This window comes from Sminthopsis crassicaudata, chromosome 1 (assembly GCF_048593235.1).
Source record: "Sminthopsis crassicaudata isolate SCR6 chromosome 1, ASM4859323v1, whole genome shotgun sequence".
Taxonomy (NCBI): Eukaryota; Metazoa; Chordata; class Mammalia; order Dasyuromorphia; family Dasyuridae; genus Sminthopsis; species Sminthopsis crassicaudata.
Window position 1 is genome coordinate 419,540,280 of NC_133617.1, and position 14,167 is coordinate 419,554,446.

General features: G+C 35.8%; 2 protein-coding genes across 6 annotated transcripts in view; both read left to right on the forward strand.

The window, feature by feature from the left end:
- The window catches only part of UNC13B (unc-13 homolog B), a 339,532-nt gene that overhangs the window by 189,307 nt on the left and 136,058 nt on the right, over positions 1-14,167 (forward strand). The window lies entirely within an intron of this gene.
- LOC141550076 (uncharacterized) lies at positions 4,573-13,008 on the forward strand. The gene has a single exon (XM_074280307.1). The coding sequence runs from the start codon at positions 4,703-4,705 to the stop codon at positions 12,914-12,916; it is 8,214 nt and encodes a 2,737-aa protein (XP_074136408.1). The 5' UTR covers positions 4,573-4,702; the 3' UTR covers positions 12,917-13,008.

A 14,167-nucleotide genomic window follows, 5' to 3' on the forward strand; every position in this document is an offset into this window, starting at 1 on the left:
GTAGTTCATTTTAGTTTCAGTCTTTCCTCCTTTCAGTGATGATGAGATACACATTCACTGGTGTTTCTTCCAGTAAGACTATCATTAAACTTATAAATGCTTCTAAGTTCGTTGTGAGGGATGTTGGAAGGATGACAGTTCTTTTAGCTTGAGTCATAATGCCCTTTCATTTGTTGAACATCTCTTACTTGGGAGGCAGAGACATTTTGAAATTAATTTCTATAATATTCAGTTTCTACTTTCTCTCAGCTTTTTCCCAAATAAGGGAAATCATTCAATGAACAAGAGTCTATTGAACTTTTGGAGGTCCACACTAGGTGCAGGGTGGAAGTCATTAAAAGAGTGAGACAGCTCTCTCTTGAAGCTCCTAATCAGAAACTAATTGGGGATAAAAGATTAAGACACATTAATTAGGGAGCAATGAAATCTTAAATTCTATGTTATTTCCTATAAAGACTATAAGAGTACAGAAAAGAGAAGGGTCTTTTTAGATGTATTTTACATCACAGAATATTGCTATTTTCCATACTTTCCCCCCGCCCCCGAGGCAGTTGGCACAGTGACTTGCCCAGGGTCACATGGCTAGGAAGTGTTAAGTGTCTGAGATCAGATTTGAACTCAGGTCCTCTGACTTCAGAGCTGGTACTCTATCCACTTCACCACCTAGTTGCCCCTATTTTCCAAACTTCTTAAATTTATTTAAGAATTTTAAAAGAAAGCAATAACAATTGCAGGTTCATGCAAGTTACCTGACAAAACTGATAATGAGTAATGTAAAAAAAAAAAAAAATGAGGTTGCAAATCCCAAATCCTGTTCTTCAGCCCTCTACTCCAGCCAACATGATAAGCTATTATGACTGTTGCTTTTACTAGCTGTCTCCAATATCTGAAATATTCTCCCTCACCATCTTAGTAACCCGTCTACCCTGGCTCCTTTTAAAATTCAGGTCAAATTCCACTTTCTTCAAAAGTCATTTGAACCACCCACCCCCACCCTCAACTACTAGTGTCTTTCCATTCATTACATTGAACATATCTTGTGTGCATGCATGTGTGCATATCTGTGTGTATCTCTGTGTGTATGTAGTTGTTTGCATGTCTATCTTCCTTATTGAACTGTGAACATCTTTAAAATAGAGATTGTTAAATGTGAAAATATGAATAGAACTTGTTTAATAAGTAGTGGATTGCTTGCTGATTAGGAAGGAGAGAGGGGAAGGGAGGGAAGAAAAACAAGGTTTGGCAGGGGTGAATGTTAAAAACTACTTTTCATATATTTTGATAAGTTATTATTTAAAAAAATAAAAAATAGAATAGAGATTGTTTTTGTCTTTCTCTGTGTCCTCAGGGTTTAGCCCAGTATGTGGTTCATAATAGACACTTTAAATTGTTTGTTGATTGATTGCATCATTCACTCTAAAATTATAAAGGAAATTTTCGATGAAAATTTTTAAATATTTAATTTTAATAACCCTTCATATTAAGGGAACTTTTATAGCAAAAGAAAGGGGACTTTTCTCTAGATTTCCATTTCATAAAGACCCTTCTCTTTTCTGAACTCCTATAGTCCTTATAGGCAATAACATAGAATTTAAGATTTCCTTGCTCTCTAATTGTTTAATGTGGCTTAGTCTTTTATTCCCAATTAGTCTCTGATTAGGAGCTTCAAGAGACTGAAGAATCCTCTGGAATCATGAATGGTTGTTGTATATATAGTTATTATGTCTTTCCAAGATGTTTGCCTTTACAATTACAATTATCATATAAACCGGTCTGCTTCTTATTTAATCCATCAGTTCATAAAAAGTCTTCAAAATTGTTCATTTTTACAATATTGATTTTCTAACATAAACCATTCTTTTTATTATGCTTATTTTACTTTGCATCTGTTCATATACATTTTTTCCCTTTATAAATTTTTTGGCTTTTTGAATCTATTTCCTCTTTTTTTTTTTTTTTCTTACAGCCTACTATCTTACATTCACATACTGATGAGAGTTAGGTAAGGGGTAACTTTTGGTTCAGTGCAAGGATACATAGTTAAATGCAGTCTAGTGACGGCACAGAGTCCCCTGTAAAGGCTGGAAAACCTAGATTGAAAAAAAAAAGGTTTATTGTAGGGGTTTGGAAGTAAGGGTAAAGGTAGAATGATACCAGGGCCAGAACTGGTTGCCGGGTGGACAGGAATCCTTGGCATGGCTGATGTAAGAGTGCCATGTTTGGACTCCTGCAAAAAAATGGGCTCCAGGGTTCCCTTTTTATAATGGGGGCTCTTGGTGATTTTGAAGGTGGGGTGGAGTCCCAGGCTCCTGGTGGGTTTCGGCCAGGGTTAGAATTGAATAGTATTCAATGGGTTTTTAAAGATAAGGAGGAAGCTGTTTGTGGGGGTTGGGGAAACCTGAGCAGATAGTAGGGGAACTGGGAAAGCCCAAATTAGCTCAGATCTAGTGGGGGCTGGGAAAGCCAGATATCATTGGAATTCAAAAGGGTGTTTTTGACCAGGATTTGTGAATCAAAGATCCTAGCTTCTTCAGCCATGGGGGGTTTGGGAATCAGAAAGGAATCTTAAAGGGACCTCAACCCACATCAATACCATAAGTTATTGAACCATTAATTATGTAGTTTCCTCACTTTTATAGATGAAGACATTTTAAGGCCTAAAAAAAGTCTTTTTTACTGACTCCAGATCCCAGAGCTAGTATTTGGCAGAACCAGGAATTAAATATACACCTCTTGCAAGCTCAGTATTCTTTCTTCTCTATGTGGAAATATGATGGACATTATCTCCAAATGTGGTTTTTTTTTTAAATGTTGGGGGATGGAATTATGCCAGTCCATTTTTTTTCATATATGCTAAGGATAAATGTGGTTAGCACAGATTTCTGGGAAATCTTTAAAATACTTTCCAGAATGAAGTTCTTTTTTGAGTACATCCAAAGTACTTTGGAAACATTGATTCTTTTTGCAGTATTAAAGGCATGATTATCTCTTGATTAATAAGAATTCAAATCACAAAATATTTATATATGTGCACTACATATTGCACGATTGACTTGTAAACATTATTGTGCCTTCTTTAGATTGGTTTAGTAACTTGAAGATATTAAATGATATTTCTTTACAGATATTCTATAGGTTAAACTTTGTGGTAAATTATCTGGGGGAATCTGTGATTCCTGATTAATAGATTTTTATTAAAAGGCTTGATGCTATAATTAGACTTAGCTATTATTGTTAAGTAGTTAAACTGCTTCATTCACTGAGTCATGATCTGAAAGGCCAGTAGGACCATGGATAGAAGATTTCACATTTTCCCACTCTTTGTCAAATGTCAATTCCACATGGTGATAAGGTGAAGGATGCCTCTTTTGGATTTCTTGGATTAACTTGTCTCTTTAGCCAACTTTCCTTCCTTTTATTTGGATTTCCAGTACAAACACTTTAAAAGCCTAGTGACTAATAGCATCATTCTTTATTCTTGTTTATATTTACTTTAGAGACAATAGATTGTAGGCTGTATTGCCTGTAGGTATTATTAAGCCTTTTGTTGAGTATTAAGAGTAGATATGCTTCCTGGGAAGCAAACAATTTCTAAATCTGAGAAGTGGTTTAGACCTCAGTTGACAACTTAAAAACCATTTATACTTGCAATTTATTTTGCTGTTGTAGAGCAATATAATGATATCACATTTCTAATATGACTAGCTATTGACATGCAACCTTCTGTGCTTCCATTTAAATTTCACAAAGAACAGGAGTGTATTAATATTAGTTTCTTAGAATGTGATATTTTGACAATAGTTTTTTGTTTTGTTTCTGATAGTACAGTATATATTTGCTAAAGTCTGGTGTATGTTGACAGGCAAGGATTTTTTTCATTGTTTTAAATTTCTGTCTTTCTCTCTTCCTTTTTTTAAAGCCATGCTTTAGATCACGTCCCTGCCTATATGGACTCTGAAGACTTACTTAGGCAAGTGGGCAGTCATGCCTGGTGTTTCTTTAACCCCAAACTTATAGTCATAACTATTGGGTTAATGAAGTTTTCTTAAAAGCAATGATATATCATAGTCTGTTTAAAATAATTAGCTCTCAAGATTTTAAGCTTGCAAATTTATTTCAGACACTGATAACACAAATTCATTTTATTGTTTCAATGAAAATAGAAACTTTACAGAAATAAAACATAGCATATGCACATAAGAATAAATTTTTCCTTTTGGTTATAACTATTTTTTCTGACTTGAATTAATCTATTTTACTTCATAGGAATGACATTGCTTTAAGAATTATAATGTATATTTTCTTTGAATAGTATTTAAAGTTTTATTCGATTGTTTCATATGTATTGTACAAATCAAATTGATGACATAATTTTTATCTTTTTTAATAAAATATTTATTAAACTTTTTTCCTTCCTTTCTTTCTTTTTCTTTTTTGCCTTCCTTTATTCTTCTTCTTGCATGCCAGACAAGGTTCACTAGTTAGAAATGAAAAAATTAGGATCATTCCCGCTATCTCCAGACTTGAAGATGAAGAACCAGAGGATATATGTGAGGATTTAGGAGGGCAATTCATAGAAGAATTTTTAGAAAGAAATCATCAGAACTGGCAAGAAACAAAGCTAAAAGAAATCCAAAGCTTTTATAAAACTAACAAAAATTATCACAATCAAGAAAAAGTAAAGTATAAGAATTGGCAACAGATGGAACTTCAAGAGCAATATAGGAAATTTACTGCCATACCAAATTTTGGTACTGAGTCAGAAATACTTCCTGTTTCCAGATACCCTAAGGAATATAATACCATAGATAGGAGAAGAAAAAAGAAAGTTAGATGCAATAGTTTTGAGGACAGTGAAAGAAGCCAGTATGATCATAGAAACTTGGGATCTTATGATTCTGTCTCAGGTGCTAAAGTAATAAGTAAATCTGAAACTAACAATAAATTCTCAGAATATGCTAGTGCTGAAAAATATAACTTTTGCCACACTGAAAAGAAAAACCAATTTTACCCTATTTTGCGCCCATATAAAAATGGGCTTTTAGTTAAAAGTGGCAAGTGTGCCACCAAGTTGGAAAGTGTTGAATATGATGATTCAAATTGTCTTGAAGATTGCAAGAAGGTAATTAGTTTAGAAGAATCCAAAAATAATTTTACTTCAGTAGATATTCCTGAAGAATCTGATAGCAGCATTTCTGATGAACTGCATTATTCCCTTGTTTCACCAGATGAGCTAGATAAGTTGTCCTTACTTTCATTTTGTCCATCAAATACCTGCCATTATGGAGAGTATCTTGAAAACTCTTATGTAACAGATCCAGCTTTCTCTCCACAAAGGCTGAATTGTGACGCCAACATGCATAAAGAGAACAAGGGAGGTCACATGAAAGTGTTGGTGCAGTCTTCTATGGAGGAACCTCAGGAGGAATATGTTGATACCATGGATGAGTTACAGTATTTAGTGGAAACAGTGTCTGAATATTTAGCTGAGAAGGAAGAAGAAATCAACAAATTTAGTTCTCTTTCAAACTCTAAAACAAAATATAAACAGAATAGTACTTTTGATACTGTAGATCAGAAGCCACCAGTGGATCAAATACCACCTTTATCTTCACAGGAGACTGGCAAAGATAGCAAAGTCAAGACTCTTCCCCTCCCTGAGTTGACTGGAGTGAAAAACACAGTCAGCTCTTTGTTTACTTCATTCACTGAAAAGGTAGGCTCAGGCACAAAGCATCTCTCTGCTTCTGTGGAGAAGCTTGTTAATTTAGTTCCTGAGAAAACAGAAATCTCTCCCCAAAAGGAAAATAGTTCAGATTCTAGGACTGGAGCCAGTTCAGTAGCATCAAGCCTAAAAATAGGTGGCCAAATCAAAAGAGATCTTTCCATGCATTCTCCATTACCCTCTCAAAGTGACAATGCAAATGCTGCCAAAAGGGACATAACTTCTGAAAATGATTGTAAAAACACTAAGACAAGTCTTCAGGATTCACCAGAACCTATCAGAATCCAATCCAATCCATCAGAAAGTACTATAAAGGACTCACCTTCCCCAGAAACTCAGAGTTCAGTCATGAGTTCTATTTTTAATATGATAAATCCATTAAAGATTTTTTCAGAAAAAGAAGAAACAAAAAAAGTTGACCAGAGTATTCTTACAACAAAAGAAAGCCACTTAAAGGTTGACCATGAGTCATTACAAAGGGAAGCTACTTTAATAAGTGACAACAGTTGCAGTGTGGTGCTAGATGTGAATTATAAAGAGACTATTACCCAAACTCAAGTTCATCCATGTGAGGATTTGCCATCTTCAGAAGTAACCAATGAACTTCTAGATTCAATTAGTTCTTCCTGTATGAAAGATAACATGGGGAGCCTTTCAGAAGGACAGACATGTACACATGTGCCTCACCTATCAAGTCAGCAAGAAGTATGTGCCAAAGATATATCAGGAGTTCCTTGTGGATCAGGTGGTAAAAATGAAAATCAAAGTGTAAATGAAGAGACTTCTTTACCACCTTTAAAGCCAGATAAAGTATCTGATGACAGTTTTTTTCTTAGCCCCTTAAAAAAATCCTTTAGTCAATTTTTTCTTACTTCCCCTGAATCATCTTTAAAAGAAGCTTCATTTGTATCTATGGAAGCTCACCAGTCTTATGTTTCAGAAAGCAGTCCAAAGAAAAATAGACGTTCATTTTCCTTAAGTGGAAAGGTACATATTCCATTTTTAGGGTCTCTTGGTAGTACTGAAAAGCAGCAGGATTTAAAGGAAAATGGAAGCATCTTTCCTTCTATATTTAAATTTGCTTCCACTGACAACATTACAACCTCTTCAAATCAATATTGTCATGGTCCACTATTAGCTGCTTCTAAAGAACCTAAAAGCAATTGCCCAGAAGTTTCAAAAAATAGTTCAACAAAGTCTGATTTCATTGAAACTATTTCCACTCTTCCAGATGAGTTTAAGGATACACAAAAAATCCACCAAAGTAAACACAAACTAGAAAATGGAAATCAATATGATAAAGATCCCTTGGGCATCCCTATGGCTATACCCAAAGAACACAATATTTCTAATTTTTCAGGAAGAAGTAAAGATTTAAATCAAAAAGTAAAAACTTCAACAATATCAGATTCTTCATTAGTTTTAAATGTTGACTTCTCAAAATCAACATCAGTTTGTGAAAGTAAAGATGATGCTCCTGAGAAAAGTACTAGTGAAGACCTACTTTATGGACAGCTAAGATTTTCTTCTGAAAGTTTACTCAATCCACAAGAATTAAATGTGAAAAGTGAAAGTCATTATCAGAGAAATAGTACCTCAGATTTGCTTTCTGGAATATTTAAATTTGCATCAAATGAAAATGTTGCAGATGGTAAACCAAATAAGGTAAAGTTCAAGTCTTTAGATTTCAGAAAATGGTTAGATGCAAGTAGGTATTCTAGCTTTGATGAAATGCCTGTGAACTCAGATGAGACTACCAATCAAGAGAATCATATTGAAAAGCAAGAGACTTCTAGCAATTTGACAGGCTTCTTATCTTTCCCTGAAAAGAAAGATAAAAGCATACAAGTAAGTGAGTCTTGGGTAGATGAAAACCCTACAGGAACAAATATACCAGATAAAAACAACTGCAGTTATTCTGAGTATGCTCTTTCTCATAGTAGTCCTAGTGTTCAACAGGAAGTTATAAAGAAATCTTTATCTAGGGAACAGTTTCCTCACCAAATTCCTGAGCCAAAACAAGAAGAAAATTCAAGTGAGTTGAATTCAAATTTACTGAGGAATAAAATTATCTGCACATCAAACTATTACCAGACTTTTGAGGAAACAAATTGTGAATGGAATTCTGACTTGAAAAAGTTCTCTGGAGATCTCAGTGAAATCCTGCAACCAGTTTATTATGTTTTAAAGCAAAATACCCTTCCACTAGCTGAGCTTTTCTCCTGCCCTCAATCAGATGGTTCAATAGTTAATCTTTGCCAAAAAGACCAAAACACAAATACATTAGAATGGAGAACAAATCCGGATGGTGTTGACTGCAGTGAGTTGCCATATGAATCACTTGACCAATTAGCATTTCACGAAGAATACTTAGTAAAAGGGAGTATGTGGGCAGCTAACTCATTGGATGGAAACTGTAATAATCATTTTCCACTTTTTGAAGCTAATAAGTATTTATTTGAAGAATTGCCCATTGACTTAAGTTATTCTTCAGGTTATAACCAAACATTGTGGAATCTAGTTGATCAAGAGTCCTTAGGAATGGATGAAACCTTTGAATTTTTAAATTTTAATTATGAGTATCATGAATGGTTGTCATGGCTTGCAAATGGAATATGGTGGCCGTCAGAGAATGGAGAATATGGACATTATGTGTACAGTGATGGCCAATATATCTATTCTCTGCTCACTGATTCTACTGGGCAATATGTATATGTATGTGAACCTGATTCTTATTTTCAAGAGTATTTGAACTATGATTTCCAGATGGATTCTAAATCAAATGCTATGTTAGATGATAATATGATAGCTAAGTGTGGCTTCAAAGTCCTTCTTGGTAGTGAAGATGAATTATTTTGGTGTGGTAAAGAGAAGCAATTAGATAACTCTATTAATAAGCCTCTTGATTTGTCTATGGCATTGCACAAAAGTGACAAATTAATGAATATGAATTTTGAAACCTTTTCAGAAATGGTTGAGGAATCTATGTATTATCAGAATGATCAGCCGTTAGATTTTTCAGGATATAAATTTAAAAAGTTCAAAGTAATTTTAGGACATGAAAAAGAAAGAGCTGAATATCTTGAGGATATCCTTGATTTGCGAAGTCAACCCAAAAGACTTGATAGTTGGGATTTAAGTGGACAGACTCAGATTAAAGAGAAAAATAAAAGGCAATTTACAGGTAAAGATTCATCAGGTGAAAATTCTGATTTCCATATGCAACAGGCCTCTTCTAAACTAGCTATACCTTTGGTTTTTCCTGAAAACACAAGCACAAGCTCTAAAGATCTACCAAAGAGGTTGCCTACAAATAAAATGACTTCTTTTTTTTCTACTTTGGGTGATTTGGTGGAGAAGACTTTGAATTATGATAAAAATGGGTCCTTTGAGACTTCTGCCTTGAAACAAATGGACATACAGTTACAATCAACTGAGTTACCAAATGATGACTTTTCAAGTGGGTTATTTGCAGTGAGCTCAGAAACTGTGGAAGAAACTCTTTCTAAGAAGGATGCAAAGAGACAAGCCATTTCTAATAATCAGAGTTCAGAAATTACTAAAAATCAAAACACTCATGTGAAAAAGGAAAGTTTAACATCAGCTTCACAATTAAGCCAAATAACTCTTGATGGTAAACCAGATGGAAAAGGGCATAAACTTATTACAGCTGATCCTATTCTAACCCTTTTGGGATCTCAATCTGATAAAAATGAACCAAAAGAATTTAAACTTCCTAAGAGCCAATCTTCCATAGAACCAGAGGAAACACTATTTAAAAGTGCACTGAAACTTTTTGGTCGGGGAGAAGATTCTTCTGTAACTGCAACAACAGATAAAACCCAGACATCTGGATTTTTTGACTTCTTTAAGACCCAAAGTAATAAGGATAGTTCACCAAACCTGGAAGGTAATGGTGGTAAAGAAGGAAAGGCACAATTCCAGGAAAAGAGAGAATCTACAGGTATTTCATCTCTCTTTGGTTCCCTTGGAGATCTCTTTAAAGTAGATGTGTCCCCTTTACAATCAACTGAGAAAGTCTCCACTCCTTCAGGTATTGACAGTCAAGAAATCATCATGACAAGCATTGATGTCATGCAGCCAGCCAGCCAGGATGTCAATGTACTTCCTTCTACTACACCAGTTTCTTTATCAAGAAAATCTAAAACTAGAGTCCTGAATAAACAGGCCACTATTCATGACAATGAGCCAAAGGAACCTTCAATTGGAGAGACCCAAAGGAAGAATAGTTTAGGAAAAGGCATTATAGGCGATCAGCCACTGAATTCAACTCCCTGTGTTAATCATCTTGAAAAATTATCCAAAGACTTTTCATTAGAACATAGTGGAAGTTTGTCTTTAGTGACTATGGAGGACTCAGAAGATAACCAGAAGTCTTCTGATGCATTGGATGGATTTAATTCAAACAAACAAGATGTGTTTTTTGGCAAGAAAGGGAGTTTTTCAACTACTGCAAACTCTCCATCAAATTCAAAACTTCCAACTAGCAAAAGTATATTTTCTTTTTTGACTGAATCAGAAAAACCTAAAAAGAAAACTCCTGATACTAGTCCACATGTTAAATTTCAAGAAGGAGAAGGATTATTTAAACTACCTTCCTTCTTTTCCTCTAGGGGCTTTAGCGGTAAGAAAAGTGTGTCTCAGAGTAGCTCCAGTTTTGGTTTCTTTGACTTGTCTTTTTGGGATGAAAAGCAGCAAAATACCATTGAGAAACAAAATCTTGGCAAGGTATCTCCTGTGATTTCTCAACCCTCTAAGCTGCCATGTGTTTCTGTAGCCACCAATGACAAAAAGGACAGACAAGAAGGTTTAGATGAAAAAATAGATAGCTCACCTATGGAGGCACTGCATGAGCAGAAAGTGGCTACTGGCACTCTTCTTAGTGACACTATAGATGTCATACCTGATGTGGTCAAGTGTAATGGAGAAACAAAGACCCATTCACCACATTCTCTGTCTTTAGTTCAGGTTGTTCAGTTACAAAAAGACAGTTCTTATTCTCTAGAACTTCAAGCACCAGAGAATACTTTACTTATGGATATAGAAACCACAAAACCCCATATGGAAACACCTTATGAAAAAGAAGATTTGGGTCAGAAAAGCTCCACTAGTGATTCCCTATGTAATTCCTTGTCATATGATATCCATATGTCTGAAAACCTAAATGATCTTAGTGATTCTACTAACATTAAAAAAAATGAGAGTTTAACAGGGGACCAATTGAATTTGCCAAAAAAATTAGTCAAGCAATCAACTAATAATGATAACTTACAGCAAGACCTTGAGTTAGCCCCATTCTCTAATCAGCCTTTGAATACATTGAATTCACAGAGCAAACCTGTAGAAGCCCCAGAAGGAAATTCAGTTTTGGATTCCTCATCAGAAATATTTTCAGGCTTCATAACTAAAATGAAATCTTTCTCTGGGAGAATGAGTGAATCTCCCAAAACATTCTCTGGACTTTTCTCCCCATCTCAAATGTCAGGAGGAGCGTCTCAGTCTCCAAAGAAAAGTTCTTTTTTTGGTCTTTCATCTAGCACATCATCTCAGACTCTCACAGGAGACTTGTTTAGCATATTTAAAAGTCCCAAACCAGAGACTCATAAACAAGATTCACATTTCCAGGTGAGTTCCCAGCTTCCAGACAATTGTCCCAGAGAGGCTGTGGAATCAATATCCCAAAAGGAAGCCAAAAAAGAAGAAAGCTCAGAAGCTCTTCCTTTGGAATCAGCTATCAATGACCCTGAAAGGGCAGGAGGAATTGAAAAGTCAGAAGCTTTGACCAATGGCTCTAGATTGAGAATTGAAATAGAGGACAATAAAACTCTTCTCATTGAACCCAAAGAACTTGAGTTAAATGCTTCTGATTCTTCCATTTCAGGGCATAATGATGTAATGAACACATTGCCTCTGAATAATGCAAGAGAGAATGGGACATTGCAAGACACTGATGTGGAGCATACATTTCAGATAGAGAATATTTCAGTTACCTTAGAAGTGGAAACAGACCCTGTGGAAACAGACCCTGCCTGTATAACCAACCAAACTCCTCTTCTAGCACAGGCTCTCAATGGAGTTTCTGAACCTTGTCTAAATCTTACTCTGGAGCCAATATCAGACCTACCAATTGCTCAGACAAGTCAAGATTTACTGGAATCATGTTTAAATAATAAATTAAAGACTGAAAATACTCAGGATGATCAGGCAAAAGTCAGTTTGTGTCTCCTCGGCCTAGACAGCACAGCAGAGACCAAAGGACAAGTGGAGGAGCAATTGGAGAAGTGTATTGTTCCAGAAGCAAAGGAAGAAACTGGCCAGTGCCATGCCCTGAAGAACCCACCTGCTGTTCCCCCAGAAACAAGCCATCAAAAATCTAGATTTGACATTCCAAATATGCCTAATTTGCCAAAGTTTGATTTCATGTCCTCTGCTGCTGATCGTGGGAAATCACTTGGTTCTTTCTTTTCTCCTGTATCCTCTTCTGGGAATAGAGCTTCAACAGAATCTGGTTTCATGTCAGGTTTTAAGAAATTTTCAGTTTTATTTGAAGGAAGTAATGAGGAAAAAGGAAATGCAATAGATAGTGGCTTAAAGCTAGGATTTGGAAAGAAGCTGGACATCCCATTTCTGTGGCAAAAAGAAAACAAGGAGAGTACTGCTCAGGGGGCTCCAGAGACCCTTCCTCCAGTTATAGTAATAGGTAGTGATCAAGGTCAGGGGGCTCCAGAGACCCTTGCTCCAGTTTCAGTAATAGGCAGTGATCAGGGTCATAGCCAAAGTAGAGAAAATATGGCTACAGTGTCTTTTGATGTACCTGGAGCTAATGTGGAACCAGCTATATCCTCTAGCAATCAGGAGATCATGCAGAATACATGCATCAAAGACCTTGCAGGGCCTGAAGTGATTAATAACAAACAAGAAATGCTGGTATTTGAAGAGCATCATCAGACTGGGAATATCTTATCTTCCTCCATGGATCTCATAGAACAGGAAGGCCAACTTTGTCCCAAGTTTGAGCAGCTGCCTCAGCAGAAGGAAAAGCAAGAGCAAGAAATTGTGCCTGACAGAGTACTTCTTACCAATGATGACTCCTCATGCAAGCCTCTGCTGACATTGAAAGGAATCATGGAATCAGTGACTGAGAAAAGGCCTGTTTTCAACAGAGCATAATAAATGGTTTTAAGTAATTGACCATTTATAATGCAAGTGATGTAGAAGTAGATCTAAGACCCTGTGTTGTCATTCACAGCCTTATTATAATCCTGTCTTTTTCTAGTATCTATGTTTAATGTTAGAGGTAGGTAGAATAGACAGTTAATGTGTCAGTTTCTACAGCCTGTTCCCTTTTTGCTTGTGATGTTTTTGTGTTAGCTTATCTATCCCATTCCCTCTGGGGCTGTGCTCCTGGGTATACAGCCTTGAAGAGTTTAGTCATTTGCTCATTTGCCTCATTTACTTGTTTAAGAGTCTGCTTTTAAAGAACATTATTCTGATGCTTGGGGTGGGGGAGAATCTGTATTGCATAATGAGTGAATATTAGGGTCAGAGTGGATGGCAAGAAGGAATATTAACGAGGAAAAAAATCAAGTATTCTAAGTATTCAGTGAAAATGGGCCTAATTATTTCTTTGCATCTAAACTACTTAGTCAAAACCTTCCTTGTTCTTTTGTATTTAGGGGACAATTTTTTAAACTCTTCTCATTTTTCAATCTACTGTGGTACTTCCTTCAATGGCAGTGAAAATGTAGATACAACTAGATATGATGGACAAAGAATAAAAACAATAATAATTCACATTTATATAGCACTTGTAGATTTTCCATGTAAATCTTAATCTACACTCAACTCTTACCCCTAGTCTGCTTAGATCTATCATCTCCTTCCCTCCCATTAGTCTCTGATTAGGAGAGAGTAGGTCTTTGAAGTTCTTTATCTGTTTGTCACTGCCCTTGGACTTAAAGGAGTTGTAAAGCCCTAGAGAATTCCCAAGTAAGCTGGGTCACCTCTACTCACAGGACTAGAATACTGATCCTCTAGAAGTAATACTAGAGATAGACTTGTCCTTTGATGTACCTGTCACAGATTACCCTAAGACATTGTTCAGGACATAGGTATAAGGGGCAGTGTTTTAGAAGAGAGGCACGATCAGGTATGAATGAAGAATGCTGCCTTCCCTTTTTTTTTTTTTTTTTTTTTTTTTTAAATCTCTGAATTGTTTGATATCACACCCAAAGATAGGATGGTGCTGTGGATTTGGTTAGTTAGTAGTTAACCTAGGTGGTTGGCCTAAGGTAGTACTTTCCTGTGTTTTTATTTCCTCTTCCAAGCTGCTTGCTTTACCATATGCATGCTGTCTACCCCCTCCCTTGGTTTCCTTCAGTGTAGAGAAGAATACATAGGGGAAATATATATTCTTCTCCA

Excerpts from the sequence above, each read along its gene's own strand:
- LOC141550076 (XM_074280307.1), top strand. The coding sequence starts at position 4,703 with ATGGAACTTCAAGAGCAATATAGGAAATTTACTGCCATACCAAATTTT.